This window comes from Trachurus trachurus (genome assembly GCF_905171665.1).
Source record: "Trachurus trachurus genome assembly, chromosome: 15".
NCBI lineage: Eukaryota > Metazoa > Chordata > Actinopteri > Carangiformes > Carangidae > Trachurus > Trachurus trachurus.
The window spans coordinates 18,829,180-18,854,749 of record NC_139906.1 but is presented as its reverse complement, the minus strand read 5'-3'; the positions used below and the strand labels follow the sequence as shown (position 1 = coordinate 18,854,749).

Genomic DNA, 25,570 nt, shown 5'->3' with positions numbered 1-25,570 from the left:
ACAGATGTACGTCTGCGCAATTAATGCTGAAAATATTTCACAGGCTGATACTTCTCTTTTAATTAAATATCGTTCTACATCCCATGTGGCTATTGTAATTTTTTTTGGACACCGAGTGCCATAACAAATGTTCAATCAAAATATTAAAAACTAAATTAAAAGAAGGTACATTAAAGGCAACAGAAGTGAAATGGTTTGATCTTTGAATGAACATTTATTTTGGAAAAAAGGAGAGTATTGGTGTGCTTTGATTTTTCTAAACAAATTCTTGCCATTCTATGTCAACAAAACTACGCTACAGATCATTATTATTATTATTATTGATCACATAATGGTATTAATAGTTATTATTTCTCATCTGATGCTTATGAAAAGTATTATGTAGTAGTTGTAGTATTTTTAAATAAACAGTTTCTAACTATTATAAGATGTTCACTGACAAATGTGTATCTTTTCAATCATTGTTGCTTTTTTTTTCTTTTTTTTTTTACATATAGTCTTGAGCTTTGGCTGGATGATGCATCATTCTTTTTAGCATCTTGCATCTCAGCTTGTGTGTGAGATTAACTGGGTTCCATTTGACAGATGGTGAGTCCTCACGACAGAGACTGTTTGCTATTGGCTTAAAGTTTTACTTTGGAGTGGGAAATATGGAAATTTGAGAGACAGACGTAACACACTTCCTGCCCTGTCTTTGCATTTGCGGTGTTCCTGCAAATGTAACTGTAATGAAATAAAAAGGGGAAACAGACTTGGTTCAAAATGTAACAGTTTAACCTATGATATTAGTCTAAGTAGCAGCGGCTGGCTTCTTGATTCCAGCGACCACATGCATTTACTGAAAGCATTAGGCTAAAGGCTCCAAAATGAACTTTAAGGGGATGGAAATTGTATCAAACCCAAATATCAGAGGAGCAAGTATCAAAAGTATGTATCTAATAAAGATACACGCTGTGCACAAGATACATTATTGCTGCAAAATCCTTGTTTTCTCACTGTCTACAATGGCACATAGGGAGTTGCAATAGGAATAAAAGTCTGACGTGGGTGCAGCTTTGTATATACATTTTCAGGAGTTAAAATACTTAAGCACAAAATAAAGGGTAGAATTTATGAAAACGGGTGGCAGACACAACAAATGTGCTTGCCTTTTACTGTATAATCTGATTGCAAATGGGATTTTTAGACTCGTAAATCCGTGTCTGACTATTTGGTCCACAGGGAACTTATGGTTCCTCATCAGAGCGGTCTCTCTCTGCACTGTCATGTGCAGAGGCTTAAAGTTAGCCGCAGTACGATAGTTGGATCTCGGGATCAGTTGTGGAGTAGCTGGATCATGGAATCAAGCCGATGGTTCGCCATGAGGGGAGCCACCGTCTGTCCCAGCCCCTGCCTCTAGGCGCTGCTTTGATGCTCTTAGCTAAGTGTCCCGTGGTGGCTGAAGCATTTACTTTGAAAATTTGAGTTCAAAGCAGGCAGACACCACAGCTAGCAATGATGGAATAGGATTCTGCTTCTTTGTGTGTTTTTTCTCTGAACTGTGGCCATGATTTGCAGGGACAGCCGTGAGCAAATCGCATTGTGCTGCTAGAGGTGAAATTCCTGGACCGGCACAAGATGGTGGCCAAAGAACGTAAATTTGCCAACATTGTTTTTGTTAATTTGCTGTGAAATGGGATTTGATTAGCCTTCTTATATCATTCCAGCAAGGTTATACCTTTTCAACTTGTTAGCCTGTGTCTTGTGCTAACAGTAAAAAACATACAGTATTTTTAACTTGTTGCGGAGTGCCATCCCTTCTTTGTCAGAGACCTGTTTGAGGTAGTGCCCACTAACACTATCACTTGCACTCGCAGCCCGATCAAAAATCTACACTCATAAGCACAAAGCTGCAGTTCAAGGCAGCTGTACACTTGGCTCTTACATTTGCATAATACAAAGAAAAGAACATCATCTTCACATTCTTTAATAGTAGTACTTAGAAATGGTTTCAGAAATCCTCAGGTTCACAGAATTTCTCTAATAAAAAGCCACTTCTTAATGTACAAGCCCTAATCAAGGCTAAAATGTCCTTACTTATTAAATAAGTGCTGTTCTGTTAAATAAAACCATGGTTTCACAAGACGAACTCATGATCTTACTGATTTTCTTTTGCTTTTGAAATGACATGAACGAAACTCAGCTTTTGAGAAGTTACTTTTTTCCTTTAGAGTGTCTAGGTTTGATTAGCTAAAAGTAAAAATGAAATGTTTGAATATGTCAGGGGGAAATATCTGCTCCGTCTCCTACCCTACTAACTGAAATGCTGTATCTTTTTTTTTGTTAATAAATGTACAGTTTAAAGTTTTGGTTTGTTTTTAACAGAGATTATACACGTGACATATTTGCATGCTTGTTGTTTTCATGCCAAAATGCGTTTTACTTTGGCAGTTAAAAAAAAATGTTTGTTTTTATTAAAGAATCCTGTAATGATTAATCTTTGATATGTTTACACTGAATTTCTCTCAGTTTTCTGCTGAGAAATATGGTAAAGCCTCTGCTTTTTGTTTGCCTACACTTTGTTTCCAGTGGAGGCGTTGCCTGCACACTATTACTCAGTTTTTACTATGGAGCAAAATGATGCTGATGCTAAACATTTCACATCCTGCAGCCCACTGAGTAGTAGCTAGATGTTTATATGGTTAATATAAACTTTCATTAATCAGAGGTATTCCAATGTTTGTATAGGCTAGCATGACCTAAATTATAAATGTTGTAACATATTAAAGCTTTTAAATTGCCTTTGAGCTCTGGCTGACATTATTCTAGCATAATTTATTAGCTAGCCTACTATAAACAAATCCCACGACAAGAATAAAACTAGCACACTAATCCTCTAACAATCAACCAGGACCTGAAAGCGCTGCTCTCTTTATGCCATAGGTCCACTGCATGGATACGTATTAATAGATCCATGGTCCACTGCCATCACACACCAATTACAAATGTTTACAAGACACATACCTTCACTGTGGCTGGCATATATCCTCACTGCGATCAGCGCGACTCTTATTGTGAAAGGACTCGGCGGGAAGGAAAAGGCGCCTCCGCATGCGCGAGTTTTTGACGTATGAAGAAGCGGGCGACTCGTTTGTTTGGTAATTAATTAACGCGTTTGCGTCAGGTGAGCAACTCCATCAGAACTGAATGGGCGCTATTTTCGATCTGGTATCCAGTTGTTATAATACGCGCACGGTTTCTACTCGCTGCTTTTGCTAGTTAAAGTTACTAAAGCGACAACAACTGAAATGGCGCCATTTTTACTTCCGGGATCCTCCTGCTCCATTAGGCTAATACACCTGCGGACAACTTTTCTGCCTGCAGTGAAGAAGGACGACCAATATAATACATCCATGAGGACGACCCGCTGCGTTTTAAGGTATGGCTCTTTCCTGTGTTTTGTGTCTTTTGGATGCCAGTCCAGTGCAGGTCTGGTCTTAATCTATTAAGCCGAGATATTAATTTCCTTCTGCAGCTAAACAGAAAATGTGGAGCAACCCCTCAAAACAACCAGACCACACACGGTCAGATGTTGATTGTTGTGAGGAATAATAAATATTAACACAAATGAAAGTAAGCCAAGTTATCTATTTTGGATGTTTAGCACCCTCAAGAGGATGTGTGTTTGTTTAAGTGTCTTAATATCAAAGGGGAATGTTAGGTTAGTTTGATAAACTGGGAGATGGTGTAAACAAGTAATTATATTCGTTTGCCAGCAGAATAATATTTAAAGCTGATGCTGACCGTAACACTTTATTATCTGCTACAGTATAAGAGATTCTATTTCTGTATTGGCTCTGAAAATTGGCACTGGATATAAATCCTGTACTGTAGAAATGTCAAACATGAACAGAATTCCTGTTGACTGGACTGCTTTCCCTCTGAAGCATAACTGCACTGGAGTTAAGAAGGAAGAGAAGAAAAAGCCGTGGGTGCTGCTGGTTGATCTATAAAGGGGTGGGGGAGGAGGGACGAGTTGGGGGGGGGGGGGGGGGGGGGGGGGGTACTCATTCAAGAGGGATATTTTGTGAAACAGAAATGTTGCTGTATTTTGGCAGATCCATTGTGTTGGATGAACAGGATCACAACTTGTATGAAGGCCCAGAATTTCTAACAGCGTGCTTGATCTGCCGCCTGCAGCGCCTGAACCATTGTTCACAGATGATGGTGGTGTTTTCAGTGATGGTGACTATAAGGTAAGGTTTCTTTTAGACCGCAGTGATGTGTCTTTAATTGAAGCATGCTCTATTTTAGGGATATCTTTCTACTTTGGCAAACTACAGACTTTATTATTTTTTATTTTTTTGAAAAGAGAGGATTGATCGGTCTGCCTTTCAGAATGTGTTTCATGTGGCACCATGCCAAGTGGGATTTTTTTTATTGTACCAGTTTGTGACTGTAACCAAGTAAGCTTCATGCTATATCAGCTCTGTATTTGGATAACTTAGAGAAACAAGCTCAATGATCTCAGCATTTGGGTTTTGATATAAGTGAAGAGAAAGCGTGATCTTTTTCATAACAGGCAATATAGTTTATCTACACTGCAGTATACTTGATACGGTCTAATGAACAGCTCATGAAACAATAGTAAATTAAGGATAGTGACATTTTTTAAATTAAAATGACTCATCTTATTTTCTCTTAAAATGAAAAGTTCTAACATAGACTAACTCTTGTGAGAAAAGTCAAAATTGCTTTAGAGGTTTCCCAGAGTTTTATGGCCCAGTTATTTGGTGATAAGTGCTTCTGCTTTATTATGTGAAAGAAAGTTCTGGATCCACAATTAGCCATGAGCAAAAGCCTAATGTCTGCAGGTCTTGAGATAAATCAAGGACAATAATGAATTCACATGGGCAGTTCTGTAAGTTCTGGTTCTAAATTAATAATAATTCTTCATGGAAATTAATGCATATACCTGGAATTGGGCTGTGTAGCTTTTTTTTTCTTGAGAAATAAGAGGTTTAATGCTGTCTGAGCTAAGTATTAATGGGCAGAGAGGAAACGCACCAAGAGTGTTAAAAACTGTTCTTTTGAGGTGACTCATTCTCTATTTAGCTCTAGTGTCCACGCGAAATAAGTGAATGATGCTCTTGAAATCTGCCAACTGCCAACTGCTAACTTCCCATTTACGCATGCCACATCTAAAAGTGAAGTGCAGCACATCCTAGATGAGTCTGTCAGAAGACGGAGCCCGCAGTATTTTTGATCAGGCATAATTAATTAAGAATTTGCGATGCAGTCTCAGATGCACTATACTTAACAGCGCCATCAAATATCTTGCCTAAACATGAGTTCAGAATCTCATTAGGAAATCAGCATATTTGTCTGTGTAAACAATCCCAGAAATGGATAAGGGTGTCTGGTTTAGAGCGACACGCTGTCCTACCAGATGCATTCAGACAAACATTAGTGCTCTGCAATCACCAGTCAGAGAAGCATCTGATGCTGATACCTGACTACCAGTGACTCATCTGCCATGCCATCATGGGTTGAGGAAGAAATGCCTTACAGCGGGCTTGAAGAAACGCTGCCAAGCTATTTTAAAATGCACAGCTGACCTTCAAGAAATGAAGCTGACTTATCAGTATCTACTGCTCCCCAAGCTCCATGCAGAACCACATGTCATTAAACCATTTCAATGCTGATGAATTGCCTTACAGTTATATGAAATGTAAAACACAAAAGTGATTATGAAAGAAAATAAATTACACATTCACAAAAAAAAACATCAAAAAAGAAAGCATCAGGTCAATCAGAATTATAATATCTACATTGATGATAATAATACATTCTTAAATAGACACATTGAAAAGTTTGTTAAAACACAGTAACACATTTCCTCCCATATAAACAACAAATGAGCAAAACATTAATATTCAAGAATCTGCGGCTAACACTACCTGGACAAGGGGCAGTGTTATTGCAAACCCTTGATTCTCTTAAAGGGCCGCTGCAGTGTGTTCCGTATGGTGAGACACATGTTCTTGTTCGCACCTGCGACCCTTGACCGCATGTTACAGAGCATGAGCTCCACTGGGACCACTCCTCTGCACCTGATTCACCTGTGTGGGAGAAGGGTGACACTAGTTAAATGCAGCAATATGGTCCTGGGGCAGGGCTAACAGGGCAGGGTGGGTGGGGTTGTGTAAAAATGGGGGAGGGGCCAACATGAGTCACGTTGGGGTGAGGTGGGGCCTTTTTTTAGATTTACAAGAAAACTGTTGTACCGTCTGTGCTGCCTTAATGTGATCTTTGATAAATACTGAATTGGCAGCTTTATTCTGTTCACTGGTTTCTCTTACACGCAGCACAATAAAAGTGTTTTGTGTGTGCAATGACTGAGGGCATTTGCATTAACGATGGTCCTTGTAGTGTGGGGGAGATGTGTAAATCCATCAGATCTCTTTTTATAACAAGTTTAAATGTGCATTTATGCAAAGATCACAGAAAAGGCGTAGCTATGATTTATAAAAATGAACAACAGACAGTAGGGTTACATCTAACTGTTTCACTTTATCTTTGAAAAATAAGTCATGCATTTCTATGAAACCCAAGAATATGCTTAAACAAAGTGAGGAAATCAGCATAAACAAAGAAAATCTCATAAGAACATGGTGACATGCAAGAAAGACAACAGCTAAGAAAATAAAATGGATTTTAATGGATGTTAGTTCAGAAAAAAGTTCAGATGTGGATTCCCTTGCACTGCAGCAAACTATCTAGTTTCCTTGACAACGAGTGAGCAGATTCTGTGTTTTTAAGCCGATGGATTCAAATAATTTTCAAATCCATCTTAACCTGTTAACTCCCAGAGGTGGAGGAAAATGAGAAGGTTAGCTGATTTTATTCAGCCGATCACAGCCATTTTCATGTGTGTGAAAGTGGCTCCAAGCAGACTGTTTTCAATATATCCAAATTTCAATTGCGAGTGCCCAGAAGGAAACGTAATGGGGAGTATTTAAGCCACAGAAGGAAAATGGATTCTGTTTCTGTGGTCCAGGCCTTTGAGCCCATATGGAAATTTTTGGCAAGCAGACTTTGAAGTAGTCTAACTCTGCATGCAAGACAGATTGTCATTGAATAATAAGCATATATATAGCCTAACTGTTAGTAAGGACGGTGGCCTTAGTTGTTACATTCATTCTGAGATCTTTTTTGAGTGAAATTGAAAAAGATTAATAAGAAGAAACAGCATTGAGCCTTTCAATATTCATGGTCCTATGGGGTCAGATATCAAGAAGCCATGAAATGCTAAATAAAGTTGTGTAATATGTGGAGGCAGTGGGGTGATTTCCAAAGCCATGGTAGCCTTAATGAAAAAAAGAATACATTATTTGGTGACAAGGGAATGGACAATCAAATTCCTACATCGGAGTAGTCACCGAATAATTGATGTTTGATTATGTTAAACCTTCAGGTGAAGTATTCATTCTCTTTGAGGCTTTATGCATTAGAGGAATAATTTAATACAAAGAGTAATAGTTTCAATTGCAGCTCTGAATACATTTATGTCATTGGAAGTCATCAAATCATGTTGGAATTTTCAAGCATAATATGCTTTAAAGTATTTCCTCAGCTTGTAGTATCAAGGACACATAGTTTCAGCCAAATAGGGATCTAAAAACCCTGCCCTTAATTTTGCAGATCATAAAATAGATTGAAAGGTGGATCAATTTGTTAAATGAGGCAGTACAGGGAGAGTAAATTGTGTGAGAATGAGAAACAGAAAAGCACGGCGATGCGACTGGACAGGGAAACAACATACCTCACAGTGTGTGTAAAATGGAGAGGTGTTAATGAGTATATGTTAGTACAGTGTGTATGTACAGTATTTATGGTGTGTCGCAAATTAAAATGGGAATGAAAGGAATTTTTTAAACAATGACAGCAATTTAAATGGAACAACACATGAAAAAAATTAAAACATTTCCCAAAAATAAAAATAAAGGATAAAAAAAAATCTTAATAGCAGCTAGATCTAACCCACCCACTAAAAAAATAATAATTTTCTAGACAGATTGAATTAAAAAAGAAGTAAAGAATGAAAGCAAAATTAAGGATTTGCTTTGACATTGTCACTTATTTGAATAATTTGTGATTTTTATCAAAAATGCTAAAGTGGTATGTTGTAAATGTCATTATGAATTTAACACAATTGCTTTTTTAACTTGATTAAGCCACATAGTTCCCATTTTATCTCTAAGGGCAGCATCTATCAGCTCAACTTTTGCCAAGTATGTGTTTCATATTTGGCTGAAGGGGTGGGTTTTTCATCGAATGACATTTAATTTATCACGCCTTGAAGGAAATGATTAACTACATCAGGGCCTAAGTTTTAAACTGCTGTTTAATTAATGTTCCATGAACATACTGTATGGGTAATCCACTTGCCAACTCACTATGTGACAAAAAAACAAACATTCCCACAAAACCCAATTATGTTCTGACTATAGTCAAAGTAAATACTCAGCGAAATGGGAAATTTATCTTCCTACTTCATATGTAGCAATAGAGAATGAGTATAGGAAAAATAATAATGCAAAACATTTCCACTTAAAAGGTGCAGTACAAGAGAGAGCATGCATGATGAAATTAAGTTTAGTTGACAAAATAAAGTAAAGAAACATAACTATTGTATTACCAGTTTGTGCCATAAATTTAGCAGATTCAGCTTGCTCCTGCAGGGCCTTTGTGTCATGAACTGATCTTGGCCGCTGACTTTTTACTGTATGCTCTCCGATCATTCCATATTCTATGGGACAAAATAGAGGTTGATATGAAAGCTAGGCTTAAACATGATCTTCTGAGAACAAAAGCTTATTACATAATGTTTTTCAGGATGTTCGAAGCAACTGCAGTACATGGCTAGAAACAAAGACCACACAAGTTTGTATTTAATTTGTCCGTCTCTCTAGGGCATAGAACAATGCAACGGATTTATAAGGGTGAGTTGGAAGTATTAATTGAGCTTGAAAGCACAGCGTAGACACATAGCAAACATGCAAATAAACTCACATCGTTTTGTTGTTGATTTTTTTAAGACTCTAAACACTTCATCAGACCAGCGCCCTCCCTCCCCACCCTCCTGCACACCCAGAAAAGAAAAGAAAAAAGGAAATGAAAGTAAAAATGTGTAAGCCATCAGAAAGCCACAGAGGAGGGGGTCATGGACATAACATGCTATTGATCCACAGTTTCCTCAACAGTTTGTCATCTTTGTAGGATTATTTCTTTCTCTTTTTGACCCAGTCCATATTGCCTTTTGTAAAATTAGACAAATGTATTCTGAGCTGTATTCATTACAGTGCATGCCCTCTTTGTTTCCCATAAAGGGACAAAGAGACAATGAGTTCTGACGCCACACTGAGAATAGTAATGCTAGTAATATTGCATGGAGTTCATAATTTGCATCAGCTGTTTTAAGTCAAGGCGACACTGTAAAACAACTGTTGTATTTTACTCTTCTAAATAGCTCATGCAAATTGTTTTTGAACTGTGTTTTAATTAAAAATAAAACTAGCATTGCTTTTGCCAGTGTGGTCCTATAATGAGGTGATTATATCATTTGCAAAGAGGCAATGCAGGTGATGCATCAACAACAAATTCACACATAGCTTATGTTAGTACATTAGACAATACAATGCATCAGCCATTGATAGGGAGGATGTTTAAATCGCCACTTCTAATATAGTCTGTAGCCTCAGATTCCTGTGTTTCTGTGAGCTGACCTCCCTGCACAGTGAGGCCTCATCTGAGCATGTTCCACTGAAAGCTTGAATTTATAACTAATTATATGGAAAATTACTTGATTACTGGAAAAAAAAAGGACAGCTGTTTGATCTGTGCATCAGACTGTTGGCATTAGCCAAATCATATAAACAAACACGTCCCATGATTGGATTAAGCAAAAATAAATTAATAAATCAAGGCAAAAAAAAAAAAAAGTGACTCCAGTTTTCAGCTACGTTCAGCCAACAATCCCTTCCCATTATGACAGCATCAGGAAAACTGGGCTACTATTTTAATTCTAAAAAAAAAAAAAAATTATAGTAAGAGAGTACAATGAAAGGAAAAAGGCAACCAGGTAACACTGCGGCCGTTTGATGCTGATTTGTGTCATTTGTTGTTCAGGACCACGACTGCACAAAGTAACAAGCTCCAGAAGCAGGTTCAAAGGTCTTTCACTCCGGTTTGATCGCGTCCATATCTGTTTTGCTCAAATTAAGTAAAAAGCACAGTGAACCCAGCACTGGACAAATAATGTGTAGGTACACTGATGTCTTGACAAACAGTGGGCAGTTGATCTAACAGCCAGTGGTGTAAGTCTAACTACTGCAGATACTTCGACACGTTATCTCTTTACTGCATTTGGTGCTCTACCCTGTGGTGTCTTGGATCATGAACCAATTCCCTTCTTTGGCAGAGTAAAAGCACAGTCAGACATTGTCAGCCTGAACGTCTGCTACTTTGCAGATCATATAAAAAAGCAGGGCACACTGCTGTTTAATGAATTTATACAAATGAAGCTTAACGCTAAAAGCTTTAAGATAGCATTAGCACTTTAATGCCATGTCTTTTGGTCATTAGAACTGGATGGACAAAATTGCATAGCTTCTTTTAACGCTTTTAGTTCTGCAAAATATGAGCAAATCAAAATACAGTCTAATGTTTGTTTTATCGTAACAAAGCATCTGGGTTGCTACCTTAACTACAGAGCTTTTAGAGTTTTGTGATTCTCATTAAAAGTCTCTGTATCAAAGAGGACAAACTGTAAAGTATATGGTGCTTGAGGCTTTTATCCTTTATCGTCTACTTCCAAACACCAATCAACACGACTGTCTTCACAAATCATTGCTCATAACTCCATCATACTTTTTTTTGGAAAATGACTTGCCTTTGCAAAACATTGATCAGCTCATCCTATTAAACAGTGATGTTAGCCCTACAGTCAGTCACAGCCAATCTAATCTTCCTGTGAGCGGCTCATGATGACGAACACAACAAAGGCACTGCAACATGAAAGAGGTTATGAAATTGTCATTAAGTGTGATGTCAGTGAGTTACTCTAGTGACAAACAGTCATTATGGAAGACGCGCGGGATGAATCAAACGTCACAGATTGTTAAATAGAAGTTATCCATCATCGAAGATTCATCTTTTGTGATGAACGTTTGAGTAATTATATTTAAATCAGGCAGGACAGGGAGCTATTATAACAGCTCAACCTATTGGTACACAATTGAGAACTGGTTCATTTAGATCAGAAGAAGTCTCAGTTTTTAAGTGTGTGAGACTGGAGTCACATTTAATGTCACAAAGCTGAGATGTTAATCCTAACATTGTGTTTCATTGAACCCAAGGTAGAACAGCAAAGAGCAGGTCGTTGAAACATGACACTAGAAAAGTACTGAGAAATAAGCACAACAGTTTAATTGAACTGCGAGGATTGTATTCAAGCCGATGGCGATATAACGGAAAACATGAGAGACAAACCAGAATTTTAATAACAGGAAGGACAGGCTGCTGTCATTTGTCAAGTCAGCCCAAACAATGTGTCTCCATTGTTTTACAAGGCAAAAAGCTTCGATCATACATTTAGCATTATGTTGGTTTGAGACGACATTATTCTGAAGTTTTGGACTTGAACTTTCAGAGTGTGTGTTTTCAAGGAAATTAAATTCTAGATTGATGAGGTGCCTGCCCTTCAGTCAGGACTAAAGAGAATACTTATTGATATCCATCAACCATCATGCACCAACAACAACAGAGAGACAATGCCACTAAGAGAAATCCATCACTGGTTCAATCACTGCTTTCCTTCCTTTTGTGTGATGAGTGATTCATTGGCTTCGTTTTGCATGCACATAACCTTGGCACGTGCCACTGATAATTGAGCAAATAATTAAACGTCACATTTCTGCAGCAGTGACAGTGACCATTACAATTTTAAAGGCTACAGTAATGAAATATAGAAGTAGTATCTTTTTTTTTTAAGAATTCCCCAACATATTTGTATGGGATTAAATACATTTTGTGTAAAATAAGGTGCTGAATTGCCTGGATGACCTTGGTAGACAGATCAGCAGTAACCACATTTCCTTCTATTATAGGCAAAAACCTGTTAGGCTAAAGGCATTTGGCTTTTTGTAGCAATCATTTAAAAATGGAAGGGAAGAAAATCAGAAAGGAGCAGCTTCTAAAGAATGGTTTCATATACTATATTCTAACAAGGAGACCACAATTGTATTATGAACTATTGTAATTGCATGGAATCGGTAATAACTGGGGGAACATTTGGAATTAAATATGTACAAAGAGGTGTCATACTGTATAGGCGAGCTTCTTTATGAGATACTGCAATGGAAAGGCAGTGTGTTGCTTTTATCGAACAAAATTAAGCTAAAGGGCATCATTAACATCATAACTTGTCAGCATACTGCGATGAAGCAGTTGTCTATATATACAGTATATAAACTGTATAGACTCGCATATAGAAACGGGATTACCTCTTCTCTTATCCCAGCTTTGTATTTTCACACAGTAATGCCCCCTTTTTTCTCCTTGGTGCAGTGTGTATTTCCCTTAAGAATAAATACCAAACTCCATCACGTAGTAAAGAGTGATGAGAAGTCTAAATGTCAGGTATAGAGAGACAAGCTCACCTGTGAATCTGCTAAGTGAGCATGAATGTCCAGCTATAGTAATGTGTCTCTGTGTAATTGTTAACATTAGGAGCTCCTAACATCCAGGCAGGGTGGGCAACATCCTATAATGCTCAGAAACTATGACTCTAGACTGACAAGTCCTTATCTTTTTATTTTAGGAGCCTCTTAGACTACTAAATCCAGGTACCATTTTGGTTTTTTTTTTTTTTAGAAGACCTTAATTCACTAAAGAAGTGGTAGAATTATCACTCCATTCAGTTTAACTATGTAACATCAAACCTGCAATTACTTCCAGTAAGTGCAAAAAAGAAAAAAAGAATCATTTAAAAAGGTACACACAAGGTCTGCTTTTTGACATCACGCTGTGCCATTGGTTTATAATGGCAGCCATTTTTCCAGCTTTTCAGAGATTATCAACAAATCAGGTGAGAAATAAAGGAGGCGGAAATTAGATAATGCTACTTTGAGCAGGAATACCTCCCTCTCAAAGACGCTGAAATGATTGGCTCGCTAGACTTGTGAGTCTGGCTCCTTTGCAACCTGATCTTACCATGAGATATGTCTGGCCGCTCTAAAAAGGAAAAGTACTCTTCTGGTTCAATCAGCTTTGGAAGCTGATCTCCAGGGGTGCATCTGTTAGCAAAGCCAGACCTGCATGCAGACGTGGCAGCTGTGGAGCGGCTAAAACAACCAAAATCTCCAGCCAAAATTTTAACAAAATGTCTGCTCAAATTACCGGCTATGCAGGCGCAACAGCCTAGTCATCGCTGGGCTGCAACCTCAGCAGGTGACAATAAATTAAGCTTACAACAGAGGGCTACCAGGGCATGGAGTTTGAGGCAACTGTGTTACTGTATGAGCTGAGGCAGTAGAGGCTTTCATCAGTGTCAGAGGTGTGCAAACATGGATAGTGCTGGACACTCTTTTCTTGCCCTAGCCAAACTATTTATGAGAGCCTGATATGGTGGGCTCAGAGCTTCCCCGACCCTTCACAGCTCACTGATGCTTTCAAGCTTAATTAGTGGCCATATTTACAAAGATATTCACGCTTGATTTTAATTAATGTCCTACTACTTAGTACACGCGCTACACATTAACAAACAAATAAAGACTCGGTACACAATCAAAGAGAATGAAAGTTCCCTCGGTCCATGACCTTTGTCATCACTGAGGCTTTGATCCACTGCATGCAGGGAATTTTAAGCCGAAGCACTGGCAGTGATCACGCCATCCGCACAGAGTCCAGTGGAAGACATTTCATTTCCAGGTTCATCTTCACTGTGTGGACACGTTCCATGTGTAATTTTATTGAAAGGCAGTAAAAGCCAGCCTCATGTCCAACGACTGATGTGTCTAACCTTGCATGAAATGAGCCTTTACTCAGAAGCCCTTATGAGTAGCTCCTATCAGGGGTGCTCCGCTTACTGCCCTCCATGCATTCCTGCCTGACTGACTGCCTGTCACAAATGTAGCTCTTAATGAGAGGCACTTCATTACTACTGCACTTTGAAGAGTGTAAGTTCCCAAAATAGAGACAAGTGCACAGTCCATGCAGACCAGGAAAAGGGATACCTCCCTATCCCACGCCTGTCTTTCATCCATTCCCCAACAGCTGAGCCACTGAGGCTGGCCAATTTTGGTCAAATAAAGTCGTATTTCTGGGCTGTAAGGTGTTTAAACTAAATTTGTAGATTTATTGGACCTCAGTTTGGACTTCTGTTTACAGTGGAAATAGTTGCACATAAAAGGACATTAACCTTTACAAAAGGTAATATTGAGCACTTGCTGAAACAGTTGTAATATAATTTAAGGGTGTACAAACTCATTTGTCCCAACACCTGCTCATTGACTTGATTTTTTTTTTTTTTTTTTGTGAAGGTATTAAATCGAAACATCAATGCAGAAAAATGATCAAAGCCTGTCCTGGTTCATCATGGATATTTCTCTACAGAAAAAATAAAAAAACATAACGCTTACAATTAATAGTAGGATCATACAATAAAGAGAGAAGGAAACATTAATTACAAAAACACATTCCAGGGGAAAACAAATAGAAAATCAATCATTCTGTGTTACAGTAGAAAAAAAATACATCACATAAAAAAACATCAAATATACATTTAGTCATAAGTAAAGTATATATTTTTCCACTATGTTTTATTTATGCCAACATTTCAGAGGCAGGACTGTACATTTAGATTTTCTCAGAGTAAGTGTTTAAGACAAAACTATGAAAGTCTACTCTTCAATGTAAAAAAATCAAAATCAAAATGATGATGAGTGATTATGATGTAATGAATATGCTAATTTTAGCTCATAAATACACTTCCACATCCAGACTGAATCGTAAAAACATTACTCCAACCTTAAAATCCAGCTATGACTCAGACACTTATAAATCCACTCCAGTGTCCTCGATGTATCTTCTTTCAGCTATTATACAAATCCTTCACTATTGGTTGGACCATATGCTTGAGCCAATCTAAAAAACTCAATTAGTCCTTCATTAAGAAAATGAGGGGGTTGCACAGAATCAGATACAAATTACGAATTGTCCTCTGAGACATACAATTATCCATCATATTCCTTCTGCCATCTGTTTGCTTCCTGTTGACTCTCCTAATGACTTAGATTGAAGCCAAATTAAAATTCTGTGCAACTTCTACTGCACCTCATTGAAAAGTCATGTGAACCTGCCTGAAAATTGAGCGAGACAAGCTTCCAGAATACAGTCTGTCGTAAGCAGAGAGCATATATTAGTTTGTATCACTGATGTGCAGGCAAATGAGTGGCTACCGGAGATCACACTGATAGTTTCCAGCACAATGCTAAATCACAAGGTTATTGAGCAGTACCTCACAAAGCAACCTAGATGGAGCTCTGACGTTATCAAAGCACAGGATCAAGAAGCCCTGTTGCTGGGTGCCGTGAGCAGATCATTCCTCCTCTTTTCCATACACTTCAGGGAACAGGCTTCAGCTGTCTGTTTTCATATCGTTTCAACTCGGCCAAACGGCTATAAATTGAATATCTGCTCTGTCAAAAGCCACGCAGTTCAGATGCATATTTCACAGTCTAAATGTTACGTCTGTGCTATAATAAACTGCCAGCTCAGGAAACAGAAGTATCATCCACATTACAGTGGTTATAAACAATTGCTTGCTTATCACTCTTGGGGAAAGAATACTTCATTTTGGCTAAAACAGGAGGGGAGGAAAATTGAAAACAACAACAAATGAAGATACTCATTTCCTCTTCATCTATTCTGGGTTTTCACGACGATGTACCCTTTGCATGATAATGTGAGCAGTGTGTCGCGCTTTCGGCTCAGCTGCATGATGCTATCGGAAAATGGATCCGCCTATGGAGCATTTTTAAAGTGGAAGCAATGCCAAGATCGCAGCTTATAACTTGCAAAATCACCCGCCTTTTCAAAAAGCAACACTGCTGAACCACCCGTGACTAAAAGTGGGGCTGCTGCAGGGACACAACTGAAAGGACCACTGTGCACTGACAGAAACAAGGATGGAAGCGGATTACTAATGAAACCATTTTAGACAGAGAAGTTATGTTACATGAATAGTATAGAAACACACACACTCTGTGAAACACTGAGGCTCTCTCATATCTGGGACACTAGTCTCATGCTTAAAGCATTTGATGAAATATTCTCTTGTAAGTTCTGGCCAGTTGCCTCAAAACAAGATTTATTTATTTGTTTGAAAAGCAGGATATGATCTTGATATATGGTTGTAATTTTTTGCATAATTACCCTTTTGTGTTATGTTTACTACAATGCTTTTGTGACTGGATAGCGGAAAACTATGGAAACTGCACTTGGCATCAGTATACAAACACACAACCCCAGTAGATGACCTGGCAGTCATGCACACTGCCAAGCTCAACGCCACCATGCCAAGCAATGCATCTGTCAAGTGAGAAACATGACACATTTTTTAGCACCTTTGTGACTGCAGCCAATTTTCAAAGAGCATACTTTGTCCTTTTCTGAGCCATTTTGCTTGGCATATCAAGTAGTGACCTTCGGTTTAATAGAGTCATGGATTAGCCTCCATGGAAATTCCTCACTAATAAACGGAAAATGATACACCTAAGAAATTAAAAGAGAAAAACACAATATGGACTCCGTTACCATGGAGGCAAATGTGGTCGGATGACCATATTTCGTAGCGAGATAAATCATTTCCAACAGCCCCTAATGAGACTTTCATAATTCATGCTGTCAGCTTTTCCACAGCACCAATCATGTCTGATCCTTTTGCAGTGGTAAAACCCACTGCTTCAGACTGCCACCCTGCATCTATCAGCACAGGGAACATTGTGTCATATGCAAGTTAGTCATGAGGAAGATGCCTGCAACATGCCCTGTCTTGGCTCATTGGCTAAGCTCATGTTAAAGCAAATACGCTCTCCAAAATAATTACAAGGACACAGTGGCAATGCTGAAATGTCCTCAGACAAGAACACAACAGCAGAGCGCGATGGGATTTTTATTTAATGGATTCTGATGCCAAGGCTGAGAATATGAGAACCATCATAGTTATTACAAGTTTCAAAGTCATGCATGGTTGCACTGGACTATAATTACTATTTGTATTATTTTTTTTAATAATGTGTCAAATATAGTGTCACTAATTTAATTTGAACATACCCCTTTCAAGAGAATTAATATTGAAATTTCATTTAATTTTAAAGAAATATCTAAGTTTGGAGTAGGAAGGTAGATACAGTATTCAACTAAAAGAACACACAAACTATGCATTAAGTGCTATAGATTATTATTTATAGGATTTACCCTTTATTTATCAAATCTATTCTATTCTATTGGGCTTTGACAGACAATCTGATGATTTTTTTATTATTTCTTTTCAGTGATGCCCACATTCCTCTAACCTGTACTATTTCCCCTCTTTATTTAGACTGTTGTAAAGTGTTGAGGGAGAGAGAGAATTGGAAAACCCTTCAGGGACTCAATCCCAGGACAAGGGGCTGTGTAGTTCAAGAGTCACGGGATTTAACCACTTGACGATCTATGGAAACCCAGTAAATTCCTGAGACAAACACAGCTCACCATGTGACCATGCACTTGTATTTTATCTGACTCACTTTATCTTCTGTGAAATGTCTCCTCTAGTCCTTTTTTCCCCCAAATAGTTTTGGAAAAGAGGCAAAGACAAATGAATGGACACATTGTCAGAGTCGCTAAAGCCTACAGTACAGTATCACACTGTAAAGGTCATACAATAAAATACGATCAAAACTAAACTGTACCAACTGGCCGAGCATACTGACTGGTGGTTTTCAAGTTTAATGCATCTATTCACAGTCTTATTTTTCAAACTTTTGCAATCCTATATCAAAGAGATGCTAAGTACTGTTAAAGTAAGAGAGCAAAGAAGCATTATCTTAATGTTAAATTATGCTGAATTGCGCTGTTGAAATTATGCTGAGTCTTTGTGGAGGATAATTGTAATTTCAGTAGGCCAAAGTAATTGTGTGGTATAAGAAAATGAAGGGTGCATTAAAAAAAATGAATAATTTATTCATGATGTTTTTTTGTTTTTTTTGCATCCTGTAAAAGGTCTCCGGTTATTATCCACTAGAGGCCTTTGGAATCATGCTTATAAAAGCTGATGAAAGACCTGTAAACAAATAATAGAACCATTTCCATTCATTTCCACGTTTGTCGTTTTTGGGTCTCCTCGACTATTATAGAGGCCAAGGTGTCAAACAGATGCAAAGTGAGTTATGTATGAACAGCTGTGTTGCCAGTGGTGGTGTGAGGTAAACCAAACACATGATTGTGTTGGGCTAAAGTGGTTCAGTTATTAATAGGAAAAAAAAAAGAAAAAGCATCAGTAAAGTTGCTCCATTTTCCTCATCTGACAATGTGGCGTTAACAAAGATGTCCCCTGTAGTCTGCGACGTCTTTCTGAGCATTAACTGGATTATTAAACACACCATTTACACACAGATTATTACACAAGGAAATTAGGTTACTGCAATTCTTCAATCAAGCTATTGCTTTGGTGTGGGTATTTCTCCATTGTTTTGTTGCAGTGCACTGTAACCATGCCAAAGACATCAAATATCCATGTGCATTTACATGAATAAATAAACATGCACTAAAGGTAATAAATCAAGATCTAAATGAAAAAAATGAGAACAAACTCTCCTAAATAGCCGCCAGCAAACACTCTACAACTAGAAAGGAGTATTAATCTGTGATGTCTGAACCTGCTGGCTCTTTATAAGAACCATTTCCAATGTTGCCCAGCCACTAGCGCAGTAGAATTAGAGCTTAAATTCGTAGTTTATTGAGGTCAGGTTATGAATTCTGGAAAAAGAAGCTATTACAACTTTCAGAATGATGTCTTTCGGCCACGTGGAGCTGCCAAAGTGCAGAGCTGCCTGCAGGCAGATTGAAATATGCTGTAAACAAGAGTAAAAGAAATTTAACTCAGTAGCTTGAAAGAGGAAATGTGATCAGTATATGACCAGACTTCGACCATGTGACTTTTGCAAAGAAGGCCTCATCAGACAAAAGGAAAAGGCTTGAGTCTAATCAGGTGGCTTTTAAAGAGGAGGAACTCAAAAGTGTGTCTCAATCCAACTCCAAGTCAACTTTGCATAACCAGCCTGAATCAAATCCTAGATGGAGTATGAAATGACTTATCAGTGACAGCTCCTTGTTAAACGCAGCAGCAGAAGCAGCCAAGAGTGACATTAGTATTGAAAATTAATTGTTTTTTAATGTGCACGTCTCTATCGTCCACCACATAGACATGCACCATTACTGTGGTCAATTAGCCATTCAACGTCTTACCGTTGGCCAATGTATGGAATCGATTACCACACCACAAGCTTTCCCTGCAGCCACCCAGAATATTAATTGTTACTAACAAGAGGAAAGAAAAACTCAACAAAGTGAGTTAAATCAGTTTTTAACCTAAACCTGACTGCTGAATTATTTTCCACCCAAAAGCCACCAATATATGGGCCTAACACAAAAAGCTCACCATGCAATTTCACGTTACCAGCTCTATACACATATTGTACAGAGGTACAGCTGGTCAGTATAATTAGTGTGCAAAACAAGCGCCATTCTAAATCTTATTATTAAAACTTCAATTTTACTGTCTGGATATGGGAGGAAATAAAGCCCCTTCAGCCTGGCTTCAGAGCCTTTTTAGCTATGATGACATTAAGGATGATTGAAGTGCATTATCTGGGCACACAATGGCTGCTGTCCATTCAGCTGTGCTCTGCAGAGCAGTGAAATAGGGAGCTGGCGACACACTTGCTGCAGAGGAACGCAGAGTTTTAAAGGCCCATGACACTTCAGTCCTCCCCACCACCCCAATGGTTTGGCTGAATAGCTCTGACTCTATGGGCGAGTTCACGTTATTGTCGATGTACCTGTCTGATATCCAGTCAAAGAGCTTGGGTCCTCTGCCTCTCTGCAAAAGTGCTGTAAGCCTTTTAAAAAGGAGGTAATTTAAAAGATATCCCTTTCTTCAATTCACTGATGGTACCAGGTGAAGCGGTTAATTTGCTGAGAATAATCTGTCATGGCCACGGCAAGTATTCTACATAATGTCTCTCAGTTTATTGGGCTCTTGCTTGGATGGATATGACAAAATGACTCGCCATTGTTTTAATTCATCAAAGTGGAATAACTTCTGATTTTGTGAGACAGCCTGTGGCTGTGCATTACCATTATTAGGCATTAAATAGCCTAAATGCATGTGTACATTTGATCTGGCATTACATACAGTACAGCCACTTGTTCATACTGTGTGTTTTCTCACACAACAAACATACGTGTGATCTGTGAACCTTAATGGCAAAACCATATCCTTGCACTTCTGTTAGAGCAGCCTTAATGAGCTTTTCTATTAAAAAAAAAAGTAGCCCCACGCATACATTTTTTTCTAGTTTAATCAGCAAAAGAGAAAAAAAAGCTATCTTCTCATGCACTCTCTTGCTCTAATCTAATTAGAATTTATTAAACTAGGCAAAAGTTCAAGGACATCAATGGCCACATTTTCCTCCACACACAGTGTTGGCTAGTTAGACAGTAGAGAAGGATAGTACAGCAAATGGAGAAAATGAACCATTTCAGTCTTGACTATCTTTTCACCTCGTTATGGTATTTAGAGGCACTGATGAATGCATATTTTCTGAATTCCCTCTGATTTTAAACCAGGCAGCACTGAATGGTCACATAAATCAACCATATTCAGCCAGTAATTGAATCTCTGTGGACATAAGATGATATAAAAATAGAGGATAATCAAAGGGCACAATGTTCTATTCATGTATACAGAATATTATGTACACTGAAAGCAGACCATCAGGATTACGAATGAGTCTTCCTTCCATAAACTCTGTCCACATAATAAATGCTACGTGTAAATGTGAAAATGAAACCTCTGCATTTGCAAAATTTAATTGTATAATATACAGAAATGCATGGGAAGAAAACCTAAGCTGCAAGTGATGAAAAATCTCACTACAGATGCTTTCTCAGTCACAATTGGAGAGATGAATTATATATAAACAAAAATATGACTTGTCACATGAGCTCTGGTAATTGATTTTGCAGTTTGTAATCCAGGGTACATTGTGTATATCTTTTTAACATTCTTCTAATAATAATTTTCCCTGTGTAGTTTTGATTTAAAACTTCCGATGGGACTACTAAAAGTTCATTAGTAGCCATTTGGATAAAATGCCAAGTTTCTGAATTGTCTTGTGAACTTGCTGCTGCTTGTTAAAAAAAAAAAAAGAAGAAGAAGAAAAAAAATAACTCGACATTATAAATTTAAAAACACCACAGATATGCAAATGTTCTGGGATTGGGCACCACTGCTGCCGTACAACTCGATGCATTATGTTTTATGACTAGACACAAACAGCCAAAAATGTCAGTATGACAACAGATCTGTAAACTAAGAAACGTGGATACAAAATATGAAGTGAAGACATGAAAAGCCTTGCTATTGTTGTTGTTGTTGTTGTTGTTGAGGGTTATTTTTATGACCAAACCTCTCACAGTCTTGGATGTGATCTCAGTTTGTCTGGAGAACTTCATTGTTGTCTGAAATATTAATGATCCCAAATCCCAAGCATATGCTTCAGAAGAACTCTAGAAAAAGCTTTTGCACTTTGACAGTAGAGAACGCGTCAATTAGAGAATGCAATCCTACACGCTTGGAGCTATGCATGGCCTTGTTCTCCCCTTTTTTTGCTCCAAAGGACCAGTTCTTGACCGCATATTTCATTGCCATGTGGGTCAACAACACATTTCGAGGAAGTACGCACTTTTATATATAGGCTAGTAGATTGATTTTCATTTACATTAAACTGTGCAGTTAACATGTACAGGATCTGGTGCTGGTTTAGCTGAAGGTCTGCTAATTGGAAATGATCACATCAGTCTCCCTTTGCCAACATAAACCTACTGTATCACCATGCTTAGAGAAAAATATTCAATAACCTGATTTGTCAATTGACAGGAAATTGGTTGCAGTTTTGAAACGACAGTACAATGCCTTGCGTTAAGTAAACTGAATATGATGTGGACTCTGTTGGACAAAACAAATTTTCATTGTAGTGGCTATAGTCTTCACCTGTTTTCTTCTTTTACCACCTCTGTTTGCTTCCATGTATAATGCCTGTTATTTACAGTAAGCTCATCGATAAAAAAAAAAAAAATCATCTCACACAATAGTAAGACTGCAATATGGAGCAAGCAAGCGTCACTCAATAGCATGAGGCAGTGCCATTTGAGGTTATGGGCAAAATGTCAGATTACAGACGCTCCTGAATGACAGACTGATTGACTGACTGTCTGACTGATCAATGTGTTCATACCTCACATTTATTAGTTTCTGGCAACACACAGAATACTTTGCTGTGCTTAGAACAGCACTAGTCAAGTTGCTGTATTGATGTTCTGGGAATGAAAACGCAAGACTGACAGGAGTCTGATCTGACTAAAATGGGGTGGCATCAAGAGCAGGCAATCACCTTCAGAGGAGGGAAGGTTGTTGACGTGTCCCGCCTTTTTCTTCTGTAACAGAGAGCCAGAGTTCTGCTGTCTTTTTAAAGTAACCTCTTTACCAACCGTGACAGTCTGTGGCTGGTATTGTTTTCACCTTATGAGGAAGTGTGTATGTGTGTGAGTGAGATTATAACAAAATGTGGTTCTGGAGTAGGGCTGCATGATATATCGTTTTACATCGCACATTGTGATACATGTGTGATACCCACATCGCAGAATGTGCGGTGTTTTCTCTCTCTCTCTTTTTAACATTTCAACTTTTGTTTTGCTTCAGAAAAGCTCTATAGTATATAAGGTTTATATGTCTTTTGTCATCTGTCTCTCTGTTTCTATAACATTAAAAATTGTAATAATTTGACAGTCCTTAGTTTTCAATATCGCAATATATATTGCAGAAAATGAAAATATTGCAATGTAATTTTTCCAATATCGTGCAGCCCTATTCTGGAGACACCTATTGTAGTGGGAACTACCACAGAGCGAGTTTTGAGTACTTTGGCAGGTGTTTATATGACTTTATCAGCGTGATCGTGTCTTAACCGTGTGGGTCAGAACATCAAAATGTTGACGTTGTCAAGGCTGTCTGTGGTTCACACTGGTCTCAGCCAGGCAGCGTCTTTTCTCAGTGTAATTCTCATTGATTTTAGAAAAAGCTGAAATATGAAACTTTAATTTATTTCTATGTTCAAGGCTAAATCAGCGAGTGTTATTGATATTGGACAGAATAGTCGACTCGTGCTTTTATTATTTTTTACAGAGACATCAAATCATTTTGTTTTTACTCAATATCTCTGATGGGCTTATGATGGCATGCCCAAGTCTCATGGGCACTGTAGTTGTTTATAGCTCATAAACTCCTCATTGTAATACAAATATAAATTTGTATATCGAAATTTATATATCTACAAACCATACACCAGCCACTTGCTCTAATCCACTCTAAAGTAAACAAATGCTATGCTAGTTTTTCATTGGCTTTTTCTTCTTTTCCCCCCATGGCTTGGAGGAACTAATCCAACAGCTCCCACACAGCTCCTGTGCTCCAGTCTTTATTTCCAGACTGAATCATAAGTCCCACTCCCAACCAGCCAACCAGCCAGCTATCCATCACAAACCTCATGGGCTCAGTTATACAAGACGTCCCTTTACTGGGCATTTGATATGACTGACAGTTGTAATGTTTTTCCGATGCTTGGCTAACCTTCTCAGACATCTGTTAAGTAAAACAGTAAGGCTTAATCTGTATCAGATATCTCAACCTAAGTTTGGTAATGTCTTGCCAGGATGGCACCATACAAAATGTTTCTGGAGATTAAATGGGTAGCTACTAAAATAAAATCACTCGTACCACACCATAGATTACAAATAAATTAGCAATTCTCATTTATAATAGGATTGCTTATGTCATGTTATTGATTTGTCTTTTCCCACAAGGCAACATTTTGATTGTTTGTTGTGATTTCTCCCATTAAAAAGCAACATATTTGCACTAAATGTCTAAATAGCCATTTTTCATGACAACAATAAATATTCCCTGCTGTTTATTTCTAGTGGCGTATCCAAAGCAGACAGGAGTGATATTTACTGTAGGCATGCAGATGTATTTGCCGACAGCTACTGCCACCATTGGTCCTAACATAGGAACGAAAATGAATTATTTTGAGATTAGTCTTTAAAAATAAAACAAAGTCCCTTTTTGATTAGATATTCCTCACCAGTCGGGCATAAAATGAACATTACTACAACTGGCAGGATACCCAGCAGGAGTGGTGCTAAGTGAAGGTTAGTTTCTCATAATGTATAACTGAGAAATTTACACAAAAACAAAAAAGGAAATATAAAAAACCTTTGCTCAATAAAAAATACCCTTTGCGCAGTGAAGATAATAATTTGTAAATATGGAGAATACATGTAGCTTTTTTATCTAATACACAGTGACATGAAAACTACTGAGCCTAGACTCTTCCTCCATGACTATATTTATAAGATAATGCAAAATGCAATACGTTCATTTGAAGTTGGAGCAATCAGCAATTTTGATGTCTCTAGGCACCCTGCAGAGGCAGGAGACGGGATTCATTATATGACATTCTCAATAATTCATTACAAATGAGCTCGTCCTGTTTCTCCTTGTTGTAACGCCTTGGTCAACTGTGGCCTTGCAGCTTGCATACAGTGACCTCCTCCGCTACCAACTCAAGATTAGCCAGGGCCCCTTGCTTTGTGAAAACAACATTCTTCTCACCATGCACCTACTTCCTTTCACATATCAAGCACAAGACACATACAGTGGAAGCGACTTCCAAGGGGAATCTCACAAGAGCATGAATCAGTTGGAGACTTTCTCTCATTATCTTTCCTTCCCAATAGCAGCCTGCTCAGTTATTCGCGGCTGCAGCTTCATCCCTTTCTATTCATCCTCTGACTGTTCTCTCTTCTACTGCTTTGGAAATCCAGACAATTAATGATTCCCACACCGTTCTCTTAAAAAGTACAGTAAACTTTTAATTGTAATGTATGTGGATACGAGACGAAAGACATCCGTAAACTCTGGAGCTCAATCCAATCCATTGCTCATTTAAAAAAGAAAAGAAAAAAAAAACACATCAGTACACATCTACTCATGCAGGGTCAGCCTACACTACAGCTAATTACTCTGATACAGCTGTGCAGTATGTAAGATTCATAGAATTATTTTCTTTGATATTGTAATTTGCATGTACAATATGATGACGAATGCATGCTTAGTGCGTGGGGCCTGCAGCACATCAGAATA

The 25,570-nt window shown here is 38.1% G+C and overlaps 1 protein-coding gene across 1 annotated transcript in view; it reads right to left on the bottom strand.

The window, feature by feature from the left end:
• The window catches only part of adgrb3 (adhesion G protein-coupled receptor B3), a 110,860-nt gene that overhangs the window by 56,942 nt on the left and 28,348 nt on the right, over window positions 1–25,570 (bottom strand). Inside the window, exons 3-4 of the mRNA XM_083987937.1 lie at window positions 8,681–8,791; window positions 5,940–6,101 (exon numbers count right to left, since the gene is read on the bottom strand). Of these exons, the coding sequence (XP_083844063.1) occupies window positions 5,940–6,101; window positions 8,681–8,791 (273 nt within the window). The remainder of the gene's footprint in view (window positions 1–5,939; window positions 6,102–8,680; window positions 8,792–25,570) is intronic.